Genomic DNA, 21,794 nt, shown 5'->3' on the forward strand with positions numbered 1-21,794 from the left:
CTCTCTAATCGACTAGTCCGGCCCCAGGGAGAATGTTTGTTCTATGGTGTGGCCCCCGAGGTCAAACGAGTCTGACGCCCCAGACTTAAACAACATAGAGTACGTGCATTTGGTGATAAAGGGTTTACCGTTGAGCCAGGCGGGCAAGTATTCACTCTTCATGCTGTAGTGCAGTTGTCCCAAATTCCTTTGAACGACCGGCTCCGTTCCCAAGAAGTTGTTGAGGGTGGCCGAGTAGAGCTCCTTGTCTGAAAAACGCCAAAGCGAAATGCGGTTTCGAACTCGGGCCGGGACGGACTCCGATCGATGGTCGGACGGCGCGCGTCACCCACCTACGATGAGGCCGGCGTGGCCCTTGGCCGGGTCGTACGGACATTTGCCCTTCCCGTCTTCCGGGACGGCCGTGCTGAGACTGAAAGAGTCTGCGTTCTGGACGTCCGCGGGAAAAGACAAAAAAAAGAAAAAAAAGAGTGATTTATTCGAGTTTGGAGAAAATAGAAAAAGAGAAAAAAGAGATGGAATGAAAAGGAGGGAAACGTAGAGAATGAAAGACAGAAATGAGACAGAGAGAGAGGGAGAGTGGAAGAAAAAGAGAGAGAGGAAGAGAGAAAACGAGATAATGCGAGAGAAACATAGAGCAGAAAAGAGAAAGTGCAAGAGAGCAAAAAAGAGACGGAATGAAAAGGAGCAAAACATAGAGAGAGAAAGACAGAAACAAGACAGGGAGAGAGAGAGAGATCAAGAGAGAGAGAAAGAGAGAGAAAGAAAGAGTGAGAGAGAGAGAGAGAAAATGAGAGAGAAACAGAACAGAAAAGAGAGTGCAAGAGAAAGAAAAAGAGACCGAATGAAAAGGAGGAAAACCAAGAAAAAGACAGAAACAAAACAGAGAGAGGGAGAAAGAGAGAGAACAGAGAAACAGAGCAGAAAAGAGGGAGGAGAAAAAGAAGAGTGCAAGAGAGAGAAAAAGAGACAGAATGAAAAGGAGGGTAACATAGAGAAAGACAGAAACAAGACAGCAAGAGGGAGAGAGAGAGAGAAAGAGAGAGAGAGAAAATGAGAGAGAAACATAGAGCAGAAACGAGTGCAAGAGAGAAAAAGAGACGAAATGAAAAGGAGGGAAACAAAGAAAAAGACAGAAACAAGACAGAGAGAGAGAGAAAGAGAGAGAACAGAGAAACAGATCAGAAAAGAGACAAGAGAAAAAGGAGAGTAGAAGAGAGAGAAAAAGAGACAGAATGAAAAGGAGGGAAACAGAGAAAAAGACAGAAACAAGAAAGAGAGAGGGAGAGAGAAAGAGAGAGAGAAAGAGAGAGAGAGAGAGGAAGAAAGAGAAAGAGAGAGAGAGAGGAAGAGAGAAAATGAGAGATAATGCAAGACATAGAGCAGAAAAGAGAGAGTGCAAGAGAGAGAAAAAGAGACAGAATGAAAAGGAGCAAAACATAGAGAAAGAAAGACAGAAACAAGACAGGGTCAGAGAGAGAGAGAGAGCAAGAGAGAGAAAGAGAGAGAGAGAGAATAAGAGAGAGAGAGAGAGAGAGAGAGAAAGAGAGAGCAGGATAGAATAAGAAAGAGAGAGAAAATGAAAGAGAGAAAATGCGAGAGAAACAGAACAGAAAAGAGAGAGTGCAAGAGAGAGAAAAAGAGACAGAATGAAAAGGAGGGAAACAGAGAAAAAGACAGAAACAAGAAAGAGAGAGGGAGAGGGAAAGAGAGAGAGAAAGAGAGAGAGTGAGAGAGAGATAGAGAGAGAGGAAGAGAGAAAATGAGAGATAATGCAAGACATAGAGCAGAAAAGAGAGAGTGCGAGAGAGAGAAAAAGAGACAGAATGAAAAGGAGCAAAACATAGAGAAAGAAAGACAGAAACAAGACAGGGAGAGAGAGAGAGAGAGAGAGAGAGAGAAAGAAAGAGAGAAAATGAGAGAGAAACATAGAGCAGAAAAGAGAATGCTCGAGAGAAAAAAAAAATCTATTTTGCTATCATGACTCCAACAGCCTCCCGATCCCCGAGATACCCATAATGCATCAGTGTCTCACCACGAAGGTGCATTTGGGTTGAAAGGCATAGGTGCCGCAGGTGTACAGGTGAGTGCGGTTGAAACTCTGCAGGAAGCGAATATAATTGAAGCACTCCGTCTGAAAAACAATAGAAGCATTGTTAGAGAGAGAATTCCCAGCCCCGGATGTGATGCATCCTGGGATATTTATCAGGTGTTTTATAGGTTCCTCCATATTTTTGACAACGAAATCTTGAAAGCAACAGAGTAGAAAGTAGAAGAAGAAAATAAAAATGGCAGCCGGTTTTACTGATACTTTAGTGGAAGTAGAGGTGGAACAATTACTCAAAGGACAACAAATCAGTAGTTTAATCGATAAATAGTTTAGTGGGCGGCATTGGATCAGGAGGTAGAGCGCCCGTCTTGGGAGGTCACAGGTTCGATTCCAAGGTGTTGTATGTTGAAGTGTCCTTGGGCAAGACACTGAATCCCTAATGCCTTGCATGGCTGTTCGTACGGGTGCTCGAAACCCTTGGAAATGTTGGGTTTTCAGGGTTTGAAACCTGCTTGGATTTTAGGTGAAGTGCTTGTAAATGCTTGAGATTGTTGCCATGTTTCTTAGGTTTGATGTTGGGGCTAGGGTTAGGAGCAAGGGTTGGGCCAGCGTTGGTAAAGCCTCTGTCTTGGGATCAAGAAGTCGCAGGTTCGATTCCCGGCTACTCTGTGTTATATTTCCCTGGGCAAGAAACTGAATCCCTAATGCCTTGCATGGCTGTTCCATGGCTGTTCGTACGGGTGCTCGAAACCCTTGGAAACGTTTCAACTCGAATGTTGAGTTTTCAGGGTTTGAAACGTGCTCGGATTTGCCCGCTCATTTGGCTCCCTGTCCTTATTTAAACCCAGTCTTGTCAATACCCTGTCAGTCCGTATGCAAACCTCAGTGTATACTAGGCAAGCCTTTACGACCACGACTCCCACTTATCCTGTTTTTGCTCCTGTTTGTCTCCGGCTACGACCTGTTTTGATCCCGATCACGTATGCTCTCCCGTCCCGGCTTACGAACCATTTTTGTTCCTGACTACGTCTACTCTACCGTCTACTATCAATTCAAAAATTCCATTTTGGCATCTATCTATCTATCTAGGCATCTATCTATCTATCTATCTATGGTATCAATCTATCTATCAATGTTATCTATCTCTGTTATCTATCTATCTATGGTATCTATGGTATCTAAGGTATCTATGGTATTTATCTATGGTATCTATCTATCTATGGTATCTATGGTATCTATCTATGGTATCTATGGTATCTATGGTATCTATCTATCTATCTATGTAGTGAAACAACAGTGGTCGTTATAAGTAAAAGAAAGTGCTTTGTCTCCGTACCTGGTTGCTCTTTCCCTTAATCACACATTCCCTCTTCTTGTCCGATGGAGCTGGCCAGTCAATCTGAATGTAAAGAAAAGATAAAAAATGTTATATTGTTGAATATTCTGGAGGGCTATTAAGATATAATACAATGAAAGTGGAATAAGAAAGATTGATGCGGTTGAGAAATATAAAATATCGTGGAACCAAATCAATAGAAGTGTCGGTATGTGACTCGCTCCTTTGGCGCCAACTGTCTAGGACTCTGATTGGCTCCCTGTCCCTTTTTAAACCCGCTCCTATCTGTCCCCTTTTGTCAGTCCGTCTGCAAACCTCAGTTTACTCTAGGCAAGCCTTTTTCGACCCTGACTCCCACCTGTTTTTGCTCCCGTCTGTTCCCCGGCTTCGACCCGTTTTTTGATCTACTCTCCTCTCCTGGCTTTTGACTCGTTTCCGACCACGTTTTTGCTCTCCTGTCCTAGCTACCGACCTGTTTTCCGTTCCTGACACTGCCATCGCTCGCCACGGAAGTCCCACTTCCGCGTTCAGAGCGACCTGCTTTCTTTTCCCAATAAAATTGAGAGAAACGTAACGCAAGTGGATCCTGTCTCTGTTCTGGTCTTGACAAGAAGCGCAATAGAGAAAAAGTCAAGTCCACGAACGGGTGTTTCACGTCACAAAAACAAAAAAAAAAAAAACAAACACATCTGAAATTGAGCGTGCTAAGCAGATGGCACGGCGAGCAAAAACGTCGGAGCGCTGGCATCATTCCTTGACGTTGTACACCGGGGGAATGTTAACAGGTGGTCTTATCTTCTCCACTGCAAGACTCATAAAGCACAACAGCCTGCACCCGCTCCGTTTAGTGTCTACATCTCACTGTGCGCATGTAATAACTTCTCATTACAGAAAATCAGATAATCATCTCTAAACTGCTCCGGGCCGCTGCTGTAATTGTATCGATCGCCATGCGGGTCAATTATTGACGACCGGGGTTTCGTCATCTCGCCGAATATGCTAGCGTGGAGGCTAGCAAACGCGGTTCCCGGTGAAAACCGAAGCCGGGAATTCAAATGTGGCTGATTCGGCAGGACGGGCATGAGGAACGGAGCCAGGAAATGAGCAATATGCATTTATTTTGTGTTGTTGCTAGCCAAAAGTAGCAGCCATTAGCATTTGAATATTTGGCAGCTCTCCGAAGCGATGACTGATAGATCTTCTGTTAGATCTAGATAGATAGATAGATAGATAGATAGATAGATAGATAGATAGATAGATAGATCTTCAGTTAGATCTAGATAGATAGATCGATCTTCGGTTAGATCTAGATAGATAGATAGATAGATAGATGGATAGATAGATAGATCTTCAGTAACAGTTAGATAGATGGATAGATACTCAGTTAGATCCAGATAGATAGATTGATGGATACATCTTCAGTTAGATCTAGATAGATACATAGATAGATATAGATAGATGGATAGATATTTTAGATAGATAGATATATATAGATAGATAGATACTTTAGATCGATGGATAGATCTTCAGTTAGATCTAGATAGATAGATCTTCAGTTAGATCTAGATAGATAGATATTCAGTTAGATCTAGATAGATAGATAGATAGATAGATAGATAGATAGATAGATAGATGGATAGAGAGAAAGATGGATAGATAGATAGATCTTCACTAACAGATAGATAGATGGATACATCTTCAGTTAGATCTAGATAGATAGATAGATCAATGGATAGATCTTCAGTTAGATCTAGATAGATACATCTTCAGTTAGATCTAGATAGATAGATCTTCAGTTAGATCTAGCTAGATAGATCGATCTTCGGTTAGATTTAGATATATAGATAGATAGATAGATAGATAGATAGATCTTCAGTAACAGTTAGATAGATGGATAGATACTCAGTTAGATCCAGATAGATAGATAGATGGATACATCTTCAGTTAGATCTAGATAGATACATAGATAAATATAGATAGATGGATAGATATTTTAGATAGATAGATATATATAGATAGATAGATAGATACTTTAGATAGATAAATCTTCAGTTAGATCCAGATAGATAGATCTTCAGTTAGATCTAGATAGATAGATAGATAGATAGATAGATAGATGGATAGAGAGATAGATGGATAATAGATAGATCTTCACTAACAGATAGATAGATGGATACATCTTCAGTTATATCTAGATAGATAGATAGATCGATGGATAGATCTTCAGTTAGATCTAGATAGATACATCTTCAGTTAGATCTAGATAGATAGATAGATCGATGGATAGATCTTCAGTTAGATCTAGCTAGATAGATCGATCTTCGGTTAGATTTAGATAGATAGATAGATAGATAGATAGATAGATAGATAGATAGATCTTCAGTTAGATCTAGATAGATAGATCTTCCGCTTTGATATTCGATATCTTACCTGCGGCCGAAGCTGTCTGCTGATATCGTTAGGGTCCAAGGCGAATAGGGCCTCGCGCGCTCCGACGTACAAAACTCTTTCGTGGTCCGACAGGGTCAGCATGCTGTAGTTGAACACTCCTTGGATGCTGAACCTGGCCATGCTGTCCAAAACATCTGCAAAAAAAACCCAAAATCATTTCATTTCATTAACCAAACACGACCCACATTCACCTAACGATGCGCGCTCGTTTCTTGAGGGAAAAGATGGACAGGAAGCCGAAAATTTCCACACGGGGGCAGATTTACTTTCCCTAAAAATTTAACTAAGTGTACTCCATCGAAAACGACCGACTTAGTGACATTGGAGTCTGCGGGAAGCCTTTTTCTTATCGGCCATCTTCTCCCCCGCATAATGGTGTGCCGGCTCCTCCCATGGGCGCGCCAAGGAAGCCCCCTGGGCTTCACCATCTTGTTGACGAGCATCCCGATGTCTGGGGTACTCAAAAACAAAACCTAGCGTTTCTCAAAACAACGCCTGCCGTCCTCCGTCCTGTTATCAACCGAACTAGACAAAATATTCTGCATTTGAAACAGTGAAAATCTTTATTGCATTATGAGTCCATTGTATAAAATCCTTGATAGTCAAATGTATAAAATCCTTCAGGAGCAACATTTAAGGTCTGACATACTTATGGCCAGCAGAGGGCCCCAAACAAGGTAGAGGTGTAACTGTGTCAAATTATCCATTTTAAATATTACACACTGTCATGGTGACATTTCCTTTCCACCACCACGTCAGGTTTTCATGGGTTTGTTTCTCGTTTCAACTTTGTCCTGTTTGGTTTTTGTTTCTAGTTTCTTGTTTGGACATCTGCGAGTTGTTTCCTTCCCACTTCTTTGTTTGCCAGTTCGTCACTGGATAGTTATTCAATACCTGCAGTTCCCGCCTCCCCCGCATGGGTCCATCATCATCCACCTTAACAATGACATCGTTGATGTCATCACAGATGACAGAACCGGAGCATTTCACACTCTCATTGTTAATAAATGTGTCCCGGCTTATTCACACCACCGAAGCGGCTCTTCTTTAAGCAAAATTTTGGAGTTTTTATGCAAGGCACAGATGGGCAATAATTCTGCGTTTCAATTTTAGCACATATCATCCACCCCCTACATTCTACCTACGCTGCAATCATCGTTTTTATATAATCAATAAAAAAAAGACTGTTCTCGCAGTTTCTGTTAAGAAATTCAGCGTTTCTTCACTTTCAGTTTGTTATTCTGACAGCGTCAGAAAAGGGCGATCGAATTAATTTCAGGAGATGGTGATCGAGAAGATCTTTTTGTCAAAAGCCAGAAACGGAGACAGGACCCAATAGCGTTCGTTTTTACTCAGTTTTTATTGAGAAAGAGAGCAGTGCTAGCTTCCACGATTGAACTAAAGCCTACTCAGTGAAAATCTTCATTGCATTATGAGTCAATTGTATAAATTCCTTTATGGTCAAATGTATCAAATCCTTCAGGAGCAACATTTACTCATGGCCACCAGAGGGCCCCAAACAAGGGGTTAACTGGATAGAGGTGTAACTGCGTAAAATAATCCATTTTAAATATTACACACTGTGGCACTTCCGTGTCGAGCGAGGATAGTCGAAGGCAGCGGGAAAACAGGTCGATGGCCGGGACGGGGGAGCAGGGGCGGTAACGAGTCCACAAAAAAGGTCGGCAAGAAGTATCGGGCAGGAAACAGGGCAAAACAGGTCAATGGCCGGGATGGAAGAGCAAGACAGAAACGCGTCCGGAAACAGGTCGGCAACAGGTATCAGGCAGGAAACAGGGCAAAACAGGTCGATGGCCGGGACGGAAGAGCAGGGCAGAAACGGGTCTGGAAACAGGTTGGCAACAGGTATCAGGCAGGAAACAGGGCAAAACAGGTCGATGGCCGGGACAGAAGAGCAGGGCAGAAATGGGTCCGGAAACAGGTCGGCAACAGGTATCAGGCAGGAAACAGGGCAAAACAGGCCGGTGGCCGGGACGGAGGAGCAGGGCAGAAACGGGTCCGGAAACAGGTCGGCAACAGGTATCAGGCAGGAAACAGGGCAAAACAGGTCGATGGCCGGGACAGAGGAGCAGGGCAGAAACGGGTCCGGAAACAGGTCGGCAACAGGTATCAGGCAGGAAACATGGTAAAACAGGTTGATGGCTGGGACGGAAGAGCAGGGCAGAAACGGGTCCGGAAACAGGTTCGGCAACAGGTATCAGGCAAGGGAAAACAGGGCAGGAGATTGTCGGATAGTACAGAGCTTGCCTAGCTGAAAGCGTAGGTTCGCAGGCCGGTCTGACAGTTTCCTCTTGGAAGACGGGGGTTTAAAATGAGTCAGGGAACCAATCAGCAACCAGGGCTGTTGGCGTAGGTGCCCCGAATCAGCAATCATGATACTTTTTTTTAAAAATACTTGAACATTAGCCTTGAATTTATACCCATAGCCTTTTAAATCTAGAGTTAATGCTCTAAATTGCTTTAACTCAACAGTTCAAAGCTTGAACTTTTATTACAATTAAATATATCTATTTTGAGATCGGTAACTTTCTTTTAAATCAGCTGTTTTTTCCGATTAAACATCGTGGTACGCGGATCAAATTCAAAGGTTGGAAATATGCAGCTATTGGAATGAATAAATGAATGAAAACTTTATTCGAACATTAAAATAAAAACAGAAAAAAAAACAATAACTCAACAACAAAATAATGTTACATAATATGTTCGAAAGGGGTAGTCAGAAGCAAATGCTTATATTCCCTTCCCCTTCCCCTTCCCTATTAAATACACCAATCATATAACAACAATCTTAATCAAATTAATAATAACAGTTATGATATAACAATAGCAACAATAACAATAAAGTTAACCATAGTTGTAGAGCAGGGGTCCCAAACTCATTTGAACTCGGAGGCCACACGATAGAACAAGCATTCTATCGGGGGGCGGACTAGTAGATTAAAGAGAAAGAAAAACAGAAAAAGAAATAAGAGAAAGAGGGAGGGAAAAGGAGAGAGGGTGGGACAAAGAAAGAAAAAGAGAGAGAGGGAGAGAGCGTGAGAAACAAAAGATAAAAAGTCGTGAGCGAGGGGGAAAAGAAAGGGAGAGGAAGAAAGAAATCCAAAGAGAAATAGAAAGACAGAAGGAGAGATAATGAAAAGAGAGAAAAGGGAAGAGAAACAAAAGATAAAATGTCGTGAGCAAGGGGGAAAAGAAAGGGAGAGGAAGAAAGAAATGCAAAGAGAAATAGAAAGACAGAAGGAGAGATAGAGAAAAGAGAAAAGGGAAAAAAGGAAGTTAGAGTTAAAAGTTAAAAGTTAAAAAGACACAGAGAGAGAAAGAGACAAAGAGGAACAAAGAAAGAGAAAAAGAGAGACACAGAGAGCGAAAGAGACAGAGACAGAATGGGAGAAAAAGGGTGGAAAATAGAGAGAGAGAGAGAGAAAGAGAGAGAGAGAGAAAGAAATACAAGTACAGTGTCTTTGTTTGAGGCACCTGGTTTTGGCAACATCAAGATGACATATTTCAACCTGCAGCTTGTTTTTCTCTTTCGCTTCTCTGAGTCTTGTCTTTTGACAACTGTGTTTTAGACGCACTATTCCCAAGCCCTGGCATCACTCATACCCCATTTCTTTCGTCTCTGTATTCCGGCAGGAATGTTTTTTGTATTTAAATTTGAACACGTGAATAGTTGGACATTGTTTCATCTCGTCTTGTAAATTGTTCCAAAGTTTGACTCCACACACAGACACACACATCCTTTTCCTGGTGGTTCTCACCTTTGGGATTTGGAATTGACTACAGCCCCTTAAGTTATAATTTCCCTTTTTCCGAGTGAATCATTTTTGAATGTTTTTGTTGACCTTAAATAGCAGTTGTGAAGTGAAAAAATTGACTAAATTCTCCAATTTTAATCATTTGGACTGCAGGAATAAAATATGAGTATAATCTCGATATCCTACTCTGTGCATGGTTCTAATTGCACGTTTTTGGAGGATATTAGTAATGATTCCCCCAGACTTCTGCACAATATGTTAAGTATGGCCGAACTAGAAAACAATATAATAAATACAATACATTATAGTTTAAAATGAATTTGGCTTTATTCATTATTGAAATGCTTTCAGAATCTTTAGTTTGTATGTGTCTGCTGTGTGTTTTCCAGCTTCATTTATTGTCTATTATGACTCCTAAAAACCTAATTTCTGATACAGTGTCTATTGCAGTACCATCCATTTTGACTTCTAAATCTTGATTTGCCTTGCGATGACCAAAGAATATTACCGTATTTTCTGCACTATAAGGCGCACCTAAAAGCCTTTATTTTTTTCAAAAGCTGACCATGCGCCTTATAATACAGTGCGCCTTATATATGGATCAATATTAAGTCGCAAGGTCTCGCAACTTACGCAACAGCCGCCGACTCGATTTCCCCCCGAACGCCAAGTAGTACGCGGTGTATGCTGGGATTTATATACCGGCGTTTCATTGGCTAACCAGTGTGTCAATCATCATTTGAATCGATCACTATTGGCTAAAGTTATTCGGAGGTCAAGGGGCGGATCCTTTTGATCATTTACAGGCTGGCATTGGCTTAAACGGCAAAACAAAGCCTGCAATTGGCCGAAAAAGATGAATGCGTATAGCACGTGGTTGACGGCATACAGAAAGCATTTTTTTACTATTTTGTATTTGTAAATAGTTTATTCTCCTGGATTTACTAAACTCACGGATATAAGAGGACCACGGCTGCACATTATTATGAACACAACGACTTCGGTGAGCTACTCTGGCTATATATATTATCCCTGCATCTTGTTTCGGACTGAACTCGATGTTTCTGTGATAAGCGGTGCAGATAATGGATGGAATGGAGTGTCTATTTTTAAATGAAACTCAATTCCAAGTGTTTATTGTCATATGCACAGTAAAGTTGCGAGCGAAAAAGAAAATAGAAACTAAGGAATGGTTGGCATTTCTTGAATCCCAAGACTTTAACCTTCCCAATGATGGAACGATGCATTTGAGTGACATCGTACGGACACCGCATCCGCACGTGTTCTCGACACGTATTTGCGTCTTTGCAAGCTTTGGGAATGTTAAGGGGGTAATCAGTTGGACTGAACCATCTGACTGTTTTGTCCACGTTCCCATTGTAGCGCCTTATAATCCGGTGCGCCTTATGTATGTCAAATATAGCACCAAAAACTACTTTTTCGGGGTGCGCCCTATAACCCGGTGCGCCTTATAGTGCGGAAAATACGGTAGTTATTTTTTGAATAGAAAATGTGAAAGTTGTCCGCATAACCATAAGATAAAAATCATATTAAGGAAAAGAGAGGGAATGAGAGATTAACCGAAAGCCTTGTTAGAAGAAATTCAGCAACTGCGTTCCGACATTTTTGGAAAATAAGATTCCGATCTGCCTGTCAGAAGTACGATAAGGAGCGCCATTAGGCAGAGTTGCACAAACAAACATGAAATTACTTGTAAACATCGTTTTCGCGGAATTTGAGGGGGGGAGTTCGCCCAAAAAGCTATCTATCTACCTTGGTCATATCCCTCGAGAGGGGTGACAGACAGCAAGACAAAACAGAGACAAAAACAAGGAAATGAAAAAAAAGGAAAAACGAGCATAAAACACAAAAAAATTTGACCATGGCCAACCCAAATGCCCAAACGCCCAAACACAAGAAAGCGGCCGTGTCACTCGGGATTTCTGTTCAACAGCAGGACCTGACAGCTTTCGCTGGTTTACCCCTGCCGCATTATATGAATGCCCTGCCTGTCCCTTAGAATGCCTCTTTCTTCCACTCATTCGCTTTACTTCCACACCCTCTCACATTTAGTGACCCTATAACTAGGGTTTGCGAGACCTTTCTTTGCCTTGCTGTCTCTTCGGGAGTAGAGCTAGAGAGGAGAGGACCCCCAGTCCCCTCGCTCCCTCCACTTTAGTCGCCTCTTACGACACGCAGCGGACCACGGTGGGAGAATTCCAAAAAGCAATATATATGATTTGGTTTACCAATTTCGGCAGGTAATAAAGCAGAGTGCTGTATAGTAATTGGGAAGAGCAAACTCCTTTAGAAGGTCGAAAACAAAACAAAACGTGTACTTGCGGCGCACACAGTAGCAAAAAGTCATTTCAGTATTGTATCTGATGAAACTCTGAAACCTAAAATAAGGAGGTAAACTGAGACAATATTTGAGTTCCGTAGTTATGACCGTAATAATTGACACTTTAGGCCCGAAATTCGGATCATGTCGAGCTTGGGTTCAAGATTTTACCTCTGGGCTGAAAGTGGCGGACAAAACTTTTTCCCACCATCCGCTTTTAAACCAACAGAAAAGATTTCCTTGTGCAGCTTGGTCTTTCGAGTTGCAGGGTAAATTAAACTATGAATGTGTGTCTTTTTATGTTATCAATTTAGATAGTGACCTTATATTCAACAACCCATAAGAAAAATGAATGGTCTCTCTGATAAAACCCAAGGTGCCAAACATATCCTGCTGTCTTCAACAATTGACTTTCTAGTTTTCTCAAGCTAGCAAAACAGCATCAGGCCATCTGTGCTAGAGTATCTCAAACAGATGTATCCTGTTACGCACTCTGTGTGAAGGTCACATTTGTTCATTGTGTTTAAGCTCACGATTCAGCTGGCTTCAATGATTGATTTTCTAGTTAAAGTTTCAAGTCCTATCCTTTTTCGCACTCTCACGAGTGGAACTGCATAAAAAGGCGGAACAAACGGTGACTAGGACACATTTGGCAGGTGGCATTTGGCCGGTGTCCTTCTTGCAAGAAGCTAAATAGGTGTCTCTCCGATCCGAACTCAGACTTCTTTCTTTTTATTTCACATAGAATAGAATAGAATAGAATAGAATAGAATATACCTTTATTGTGATTGTTACAACATGGCATATATTGTGACAACGAAATTGGACGACTCCAGTTCCACATTTTACAGTGAGGAAAAGGAAAACAAAGAGATAAAGGAACAAAGAAGATGTTTTAACTGTCCTTGTTGTATAGGCTTTGTTTTGCGAAAGGAGTCGAAGGGAAAATATGAGGGCTAAAAGGACACTGAAAAACAAAAGACGAACTGGAGCCCGTGAAGCCGCTGCACTTGCGCGCGCCGCCATCTTGGCGGACTGAACCAAAGTAATAGAAGTTTAGATCCCACAAAGTTTAACTTAAATGTCTTTATTTTTTTACCTTGAAAAGAACTCAAAGTTTGAGTGCGCGTTATACATGAGGTTTTATCATATTATCACAGGCTTTAAACCCAGGGTGCAGAGGTGAGAGCATCAGACTATAACCACTGAAACAACAGTTGTATAGATGACATATGAAAAGGCAATGGGTTATCACACTATCTTTCCACACGGTACCAGAAACAAATGTTAAATTCATTGTGTTCCAATAGCAATACATCCGTCACTCACGATGCTTAGAATGGAATAGATTTTATTGTCAATGTAGCATGATGAATGCGAAATGAAATTATATTCATTTCTGGTACCGTGAGTAAAAATAGTGTCATAATGAGATATAATCTACAGTTTTAAAAAATATATATTATCTACATCACGGGTGGAAAAGTGGTTAGAATTCTGTGCTCTTAAAATCGTGACCCAGGTTCACTTTCTGTTGCATCCACAAAGATTTAGCTGAAATTACATTCATTTCTGGTACCGTGAGTAAACATAGTGTCATAAGGAGATAAAATTTACTGTTTTTTTTTTTAAAATATTATCTACATCATGTGTGGCAGTGGTTAGAATTCTATGCTCTTAAAATCCGGACCCAGGTTCACTTACTGTTGCATCCACAAAAATTTAGCTGAGAAAAAGTGACATTTTTAACGAATTTCTAATCAAAAATAAGGTATGCACGTTATACGAGAATAAATAGGGTATGTCTTTAGGATATTTGATTTTTTATATAATCCATTTTATAATCAAAAATAATTCAAAAAATAAAAATAAATAAATAGAAATAAACAGAAAAATAAATAGATTATATAATAATTTTATGTCATCAAAAATAGATGTCTTCAAGTGGCTTACCTTGTCTGTTTTGTTTTAATGCACGAATAAAGTTTTCATTCATCCATTCATTCATTCATTCCCCATCGAACATGGTCCAAAATGAGTGACAAAAATAATCACTGTCCTTATATCTTGTCTAGTTTGGTCCAAACGAAGTCTTCAAAAGTCTTCTTTTTGGACGTAAAGAATACCATTGGATCTTTCTATGATTTTTTTTGTTTTAAACGGTTTTGTTAGAAGGTCTGTAAACAGGAAGCAGACACAAATAACAACAGAGAAGAAGAGTAAATGGATTCTGTTGACTTTCCATCATAACTCATGATTTATTTATTATCACCTTGTTGCAATCTTGAGGACCAAAAGACATTCACTGCGTTTAGCGGTCAGTCAGGACCAGAACGAAAACAGGACCCACTCGCGTAAGGTTACTCAGAGTTTTATTGGGAAGAAAGGAAAGGATAGCACACACGATCTGGGGATCGCTGGTCGGGAACGGAAACAAATCGAAAGCAAGGTTCAAAAACAGGTCGTTGTTCGAGATCGAAACAGGTCATGATTGGGGACAGGAGAGCAGACGGGGTCAAGATCAAACAGATCGTAGCGGGAGACAAACAGGAGGAAAAACAAGGCGCCTATCCCTTGTTTTTTTCATAAAAGTCAACCTGTTCTCCCTATTTGTGTCAGGACCAGAACAGGAAACAGGACCCACTCGCGTAACGTTAGTCACAGTTTTATTGGGGAGCAGGGAAAGGGAACAGGAAGGGAGAAGGGAGATCGCTGGTCGCGAAGAGTAGATTGCTCAGATGGCGGTGTCAGGAACGGAAAAAAGTCAAAAACCTGAAGAGTAGACGTGGTCGAGATAAAAAAAAAAACAGATGGTTATTCGGGGCGGGAGAACACACGTGGTCGGGATCAAAACGGGTCGTAATTGGGGACAGGAGAGCAGACGGGGTCAAGATCAAACAGATCGTAGCGGGAGACAAACAGAAGCAAAAACAAGGGATAGGCGAAAAAGGGCTTGCCGTGTAAAAACAGAGATTTGCAGACAGACCGACAAAAGAGGACTGACAGGACAGAGTTTAAATACTGACAGCCGATCTGTCAACAAGCTCCAGCTGGCGCCACACGAGCGGGGCCAATTGGGCGCCATGGCAACCGTGACAGAAACTGGCGCCACACGGACGGGGCCAATTGTGCGCCATGGCAACCGTGACACGGTCTTCCTTAACAATAGGAATCATTTTTAGTTCCTGGAAAACAGCAGTTTTATTGGGAAGAAGGGAAAGGATAGAACAGACGATCCGGAGATCGCTGGTCGGGAACTGAAACAAATCGAAAGCAAGATTCAAAAACAGGTCGTTATTTCGGACGGGAGAACAGACGTGGTCGAGATCAAAACAGGTCGTAATTGGGGACAGGAGAGCAGACGGGGTCGAGATCAAAACAGATCGTAAGGGAGACAAACAGGAGCAAAAACACGGGATAGGCGAAAAAGGGCTTGCTGTGTAAAAACGGAGATTCGCAGACGGACCGACAAAAGGGGACTGACAGGACAGAGATTAAATACTGACAGGGAGCCAATCTGTCGACAAGCTGCAGCTGGCGCCACACGGGCGGGGCCAATTGGGCGCCATGGCAACCGTGACACGGTCTTCCTTAACAATAGGAATCATTTTCAGTTCCTGGAAAACAGCAGTTTGATGAATGGCATGCCGAACTATACATGTGGTGGAGTGACCTACTTAAGACTAAATTGACTTTTATTCATAAATAGAGCTCACAATTTTATGGGAGTTATTAAGGCAGGTATGTCAGGAACCGGAACAGGATCAGGACCCAAACGCTTGACGTTCTCACTCAAGCCTTTTACTTTACAGGAAATGGGGAGTCATGCACGTTAGGAAGCCAATCTGGCGTGGATTGATAGGAAGCCAGAGGCCGATGAGAACGATACCAATTGCCCGAGTTGATATCGGACAGATGGGGTCGATAACGGACAGGACTGGACAGACAGGCTAGATAATGTAACAGGATATCGAAACTAAACAGGACAAAGTGGACGGGAACAAGAACTGGAGAGAATAATAAACAGGACAAAATTAGACTGGAACTATACCGGACAGGGAATGCCAACAGGAAACAGGACCGAGTCAAAACCCACGTCTTGCGGGGTATAGGTTCGTTGACGGACTGACAAAGGAAAGTGAGAGCACTGGGCTTAAAAAGACCGAAAGCCAATCTGTCAATGAGCCGCAGATGGCGCCACACAGGCGGGGCCAATTGAGCGTCGTGGCAACCGTGACACACACGGGCGGGTCCAATTGGCCGCCATGGCAACCATGACAGCTACGCTATCCATTAGCCCTCGCTGTGCTAGAGAGTCACCTCAAAAGGAAACAAAACACCACTTTCTTTCTTTTTTTGTGTTTTTATTGACAAAAAACGGAAAGTTGGTGATTATATATTACGCGGGGCTTCATTCAAGTCCTGGCCATCTTGTGTGTTTGTTTAGTGTTGGATAAAATTCCGTGAAGTTTTTCTTTTCAAGTCAAACGATTTTAGCGCGATTGAGTGCACTTACGACGTTTGGCCCATTTTCCCTGCGTTGAACCTGTCATTTTCTTGAAAAGCTTGTTTTTCCTTGTTTTTCGAATTAACCACCATTATTGTAGGAGATGTCGGGTTTCTTGTGAAAACAACGAAGCGTTTCGATGTTTTTGTCAGTCCCGCTCGGTTCGACTGAAGAATTGATTGCAGCATAGAGTTAAAATGATACATCTGAAAGAAATACTCTATCCATTACACCCCCAAACCAGGACGGTAAGCCTCTTCCTTCTTCTGCTTTGAAAAAACGTCCCTCCCATAACAGGGGCCTGGAGCGCCCTCTTGTGGTTCATTGTGAAAATAACATGAAATAATAATAATAATAATAATAATTTCCTTTGTATTGTCATTCTTTGTAACAATGTACACAGAACGAAATGTCGATACACCTGACCCGTTGTAGCGAGTCGATGCAGCCGCAGCCAGAGGGCGCCGCCATTATACCAATTAGGTATGTCTCGGTCGAGGCGCGAACCAGCGACCTCCCAGTCTCAAAGCGGGCACACTACCATCTAGGCTACTTGACACAGGTTCCAGTAATTTATCTATCTATCTACCTTGGTCATATCCCTCGAGAGGGGTGACCGACAGCAAGACAAACACATAAAAAATAAAAAAGGGAAAAAGTAGAAAAAAAACACAGACAAAAATTTTGGGTGACCATGGCCAACCTAAATGCCCAAACACCCAAGGCACCTCGGCACACAAGTCGGTCATGCTTTCGTCCCTCCAGATGAAAAGGGACACCAGAAAGCGGCCATGTCACTCGGGTCAGGGTGACACAACACTCTTCTGTTCAACAGCAGGGCCCGACAGCTTTCGCTGGTTTACCCCTGCCGCATCATATGGGTGCCCTGCCCATCCCTTAGTACGCGTCTTCATTCACATCGTAGGCGCCGCCGCAAGCGGCAGCCTTTCCAGCAGCTCTGTGTTATTTCGCTCTTTTTATGATTTATTGTTTTAAGTGTCTGCTTCTATCTTCGGTGTTTTTTGTCCCGTTTGACAACTACACTTTGAATTACTTTCTATGGTTGTGGGTTTTAACGCACAGAAATGCGTTTATTAGAGGAATCAACTCTTTGCCCTGAAGAATTCTCGTGCCGGCGTCAAGAGGGGGCCCTATTGTGGTGCTGCAAAACGGGAGCTAAGGTGAAGGCTAAGCAGCTAGCGGCGTTATAAGTCTTCGGTACCGTCCGTACTCATGGTACCAAATAAGAGCGACGAACTGGCTGTGCTGGTGAAAAACATCAAAGCGTACAGGGAGTGCAGTTTGCTGTGTTTTATGGAAACCTAGCCCACGTCGAGCATCCCGGACGATAACGTGGAGCTACCCGGCTTCAGGGCCGTTAGGGCAGACAGAGACACAAAAGCCTGCGGGAAACGGAGAGGAGGCGGACTCGCTATCTACGTGAACACGAGGTGGTGTAATCCTGGGCACAAAGATTGGCATCTGCTGCAGGGACGTCGAACTTTTGGACTAGCGTGTGACGTCATCCACTCCGCTGTGGCTAAACTACAAACACAGCACCCCGAGGCCATCCTGTTCATCTGCTAATAAACAACAAAAGGATACTACTGGAAGCAAGAATTTCCCTACAGGGATGAATAAAGTATCTATCTATCTATCTATCTATCTATCTATCTATCTATCTATCTATCTATCCATCCCACTATCCTCTCCAATCATTCCTATCACCAACAACGTTCCAGTCATTCAAATTTAAAACTCAAAGATAAAACAATGTGTTAATAATTTTACATAAGAGGCTCACGGGAGTACTAGCCGCCGCCCCGGGACAAACTATGAAAAAAACTGCAATTTTTTTTTAAATATGGAAAATACAAGACAATAAAACAAAGTAGAGTAAAAACAAATACAAAACGTCTCCTGGTGTATGATACAACAATGAACCTGTCATGGTTGCCGTGGCGCCCAATTGGCCCCGCCCGTGTGTGTCACGGTTGCTGTGGTGCCCAATTGCCCCGTTCGTGTGGTGCCAGCTAAGGCTCGTTGAGAGATTGGCTTTCCGTCTATTTAAGCTCAGTGCTCTCACTCTTCGTTTGTCAGTCCGTCATACGAACTTTTTCCCCACAAGACGTGGGTTCTGACTTGATCCTGTTTTCCTGTGATATCTCCAGTCCAGTATTGTTTATTTTTGTACTGTTTCATTTCAGGTTCCAGTTTTGTTTCTGTCTGTTTTTGTCCTGTTTGTTAGTTTCTCCAGTTTTTGTTCCCGTCTAGTTTCTCCTGTTTATTTTCGTTGCCCTAATTCGTTATCAATCACGTCGCTCTCTGGCTTCCTGTCCTTCCACGCCGGACCGGCTTCCTAATGTGCATGACTCCCCATTTCCCATAAAATAAAAGGCTTGAGTGAGAACATCACGCGATTGGGTCCTGTATCTTTTCTGGTTCTGACAGAACCAAACCATCTCAGGGGCCGTAGAAACCCTTCTCAGGGGCCAAATGTTCCCCGTGGACTTTTGATTTGACACATGAGTGCTACACAAATCAAGGTAGTCCCCATTTCCCGTAATATAAAAGGCTTGTGTGAGATCGTCACGCGATAGGGTCCTGATCCTGTTCTGGTTCTGAACCAAACCATCTCAGGGGCCGAAGAAACCCTTGTTGGGGCCAAATGTTCCCAGTGGACCTTTGATTTGACAAATGAGTGCTACACGAATCAAGGTAGTCCCCATTTCCAGTAAAATAAAAGGCTTGTGTGAGATCGTCACGCGATTGGGTCCTGTATCTGTTCTGGTTCTGACAGAACCAAACCATATCAGGGGCCGTAGAAACCCTTCTCAGGGGCCGTAGAAACCCTTCTCAGGGGCCAAATGTTCCCAGTGGAGCTTTGATTTGACATACGAGTGCTACACGAATCAAGTTAGTCCCCATTTCCCGTAAAATAAAAGGCTTGTGTGAGATCGTCACAGGATTGGGTCCTGATCCTGTTCTGGTTCTGAACCAAACCATCTCAGGGGCCGAAGAAACCCTTGTTGGGGGCCAAATGTTCCCAGTGGACCTTTGATTTGACAAATGAGTGCTACACGAATCAAGGTAGTCCCCATTTCCAGTAAAACAAAAGGCTTGTGTGAGATCGTCACGCGATTGGGTCCTGTATCTGTTCTGGTTCTGACAGAACCAAACCATATCAGGGGCCGTAGAAACCCTTCTCAGGGGCCGTAGAAACCCTTCTCAGGGGCCAAATGTTCCCAGTGGAGCTTTGATTTGACATACGAGTGCTACACGAATCAAGTTAGTCCCCATTTCCCGTAAAATAAAAGGCTTGTGTGAGATCGTCACAGGATTGGGTCCTGATCCTGTTCTGGTTCTGAACCAAACCATCTCAGGGGCCGAAGAAACCCTTGTTGGGGGCCAAATGTTCCCAGTGGACCTTTGATTTGACAAATGAGTGCTACACGAATCAAGGTAGTCCCCATTTCCAGTAAAACAAAAGGCTTGTGTGAGATCGTCACGCGATTGGGTCCTGTATCTGTTCTGGTTCTGACAGAACCAAACCATATCAGGGGCCGTAGAAACCCTTCTCAGGGGCCGTAGAAACCCTTCTCAGGGGCCAAATGTTCCCAGTGGAGCTTTGATTTGACATACGAGTGCTACACGAATCAAGTTAGTCCCCATTTCCCGTAAAATAAAAGGCTTGTGTGAGAACGTCACGGGATTGGGTCCTGTATCTGTTCTGGCTCTGACAGAACCAAACCATCTCAGGAGCCGAAGAAACCCTTCTCAGGGGCCAAATGTTCCCAGTGGACCTTAGATTTGACACATGAGTGCTACACGAATCAAGGTAGTCCACATTTCTAGTAAAATAAAAGGCTTGTGTGAGATCGTCACGGGATTGGGTCCTGATCCTGTTCTGGTTCTGAACCAAACCATCTCAGGGACCGAAAAAACACTTCTCGGGGGCCAAATGTTCCCAGTGGACCTTAGATTTGACACATGAGTGCTACACGAATCAAGGTAGTGACTAAACCGAGACACCCCGACATTAAAAGACTACACCCGGGGTTCCCTGGCCCATAAATATGAAGTACAGCATTTTTCGAGCGTCTCTACTTTGAAGCCCGGTGAGATGACGCCTTTGATGCAAAAGCTCCAAGAACTCAAAGTATTCCTCCACGAGGCTCCGCAGTGATTAAAAGAGTGAGTGAAGCAGACGGGAGAACATAAATACAAATCGCGAGTCAAGGTCAATTCTCTGAAGCGACACAATCGTAGGTCTTGTTTCTTGTGAAGGGGATAGAAAAAAACACGGCATTGATTTTAAATAAAGGGAACAATGGCTCTGCTGTCTTGGTAGTCAAGTCATGTTTATTTTTTTGGCCCTTAATCACAAAGAGTCTCAAAGGGCTGCACAGACCACAGACTATTGCAAACTACGGACTATTATGACACCATGCCCCGATCTAAAACCTACACGAGGGCAAGGAAAAACTCAAAAACCTCAAGTCAAGTCAAGTCATGATTATTTGTGACGCCCTTAATCACAAAGAGTCTCAAAGGGCTGCACAGACCACAGACTATTGCAAACTACGGACTATTATGACAGCATACCCCGATCTAAAACCTACACGAGGGCAAGGGAAAACTCAAAAACTTCAAGTCAAGTCAAGTCATGATTATTTGTGACGCCCTTAATCACAAAGAGTCTCAAAGGGTTGCACAGATCAAAGACTATTGCAAACTACAGACTATTATGACACCATGCCCTGATCTAAAACCTACAGGAGGGCAAGGGAAAACTCAAAAACCTCAAGTCAAGTCAAGCCATGATTATTTGTGACGCCCTTAATCACAAAGAGTCTCAAAGGGCTGCACAGATCAAAGACTATTGCAAACTACAGACTATTATAAAACCATACCCTGATCTAAAACCTACAGGAGGGCAAGGGAAAACTCAAAAACTTCAAGTCAAGTCATGATTATTTGTGACGCCCTTAATCACAAAGAGTCTCAAAGGGCTGCACAGATCAAAGACTATTGCAAACTACAGACTATTATGACACCATACCCTGATCTAAAACCTACAGGAGGGCAAGGGAAAACTCAAAAACCTCAAGTCAAGTCAAGTCATGCTTATTTGTGACGCCCTTAATCACAAAGAGTCTCAAAGGGCTGCACAGATCAAAGACTATTGCAAACTACAGACTATTATGACACCATACCCTGATCTAAAAACCTACAGGAGGGCAAGGGAAAACTCAAAAACCTCAAGTCAAGTCATGTTTATTTGTGAGGCCCTTACTCACAAAGAGTCTCAAAGGGCTGCACAGACCACAGAT

At 42.7% G+C, this 21,794-nt stretch overlaps 1 protein-coding gene across 1 annotated transcript in view; it reads right to left on the reverse strand.

Moving 5' to 3' along the window:
• Positions 1 to 21,794, reverse strand: part of sema4c (sema domain, immunoglobulin domain (Ig), transmembrane domain (TM) and short cytoplasmic domain, (semaphorin) 4C) — a 226,655-nt gene that overhangs the window by 48,637 nt on the left and 156,224 nt on the right. Inside the window, exons 4-8 of the mRNA XM_088337030.1 lie at positions 5,817 to 5,971; positions 3,387 to 3,449; positions 2,036 to 2,134; positions 333 to 429; positions 129 to 248 (exon numbers count right to left, since the gene is read on the reverse strand). Of these exons, the coding sequence (XP_088193156.1) occupies positions 129 to 248; positions 333 to 429; positions 2,036 to 2,134; positions 3,387 to 3,449; positions 5,817 to 5,971 (534 nt within the window). The remainder of the gene's footprint in view (positions 1 to 128; positions 249 to 332; positions 430 to 2,035; positions 2,135 to 3,386; positions 3,450 to 5,816; positions 5,972 to 21,794) is intronic.

This window comes from Urocampus carinirostris, chromosome 5 (assembly GCF_059441175.1).
Source record: "Urocampus carinirostris isolate Australia breed hairy pipefish chromosome 5, RoL_Ucar_1.0, whole genome shotgun sequence".
NCBI lineage: Eukaryota > Metazoa > Chordata > Actinopteri > Syngnathiformes > Syngnathidae > Urocampus > Urocampus carinirostris.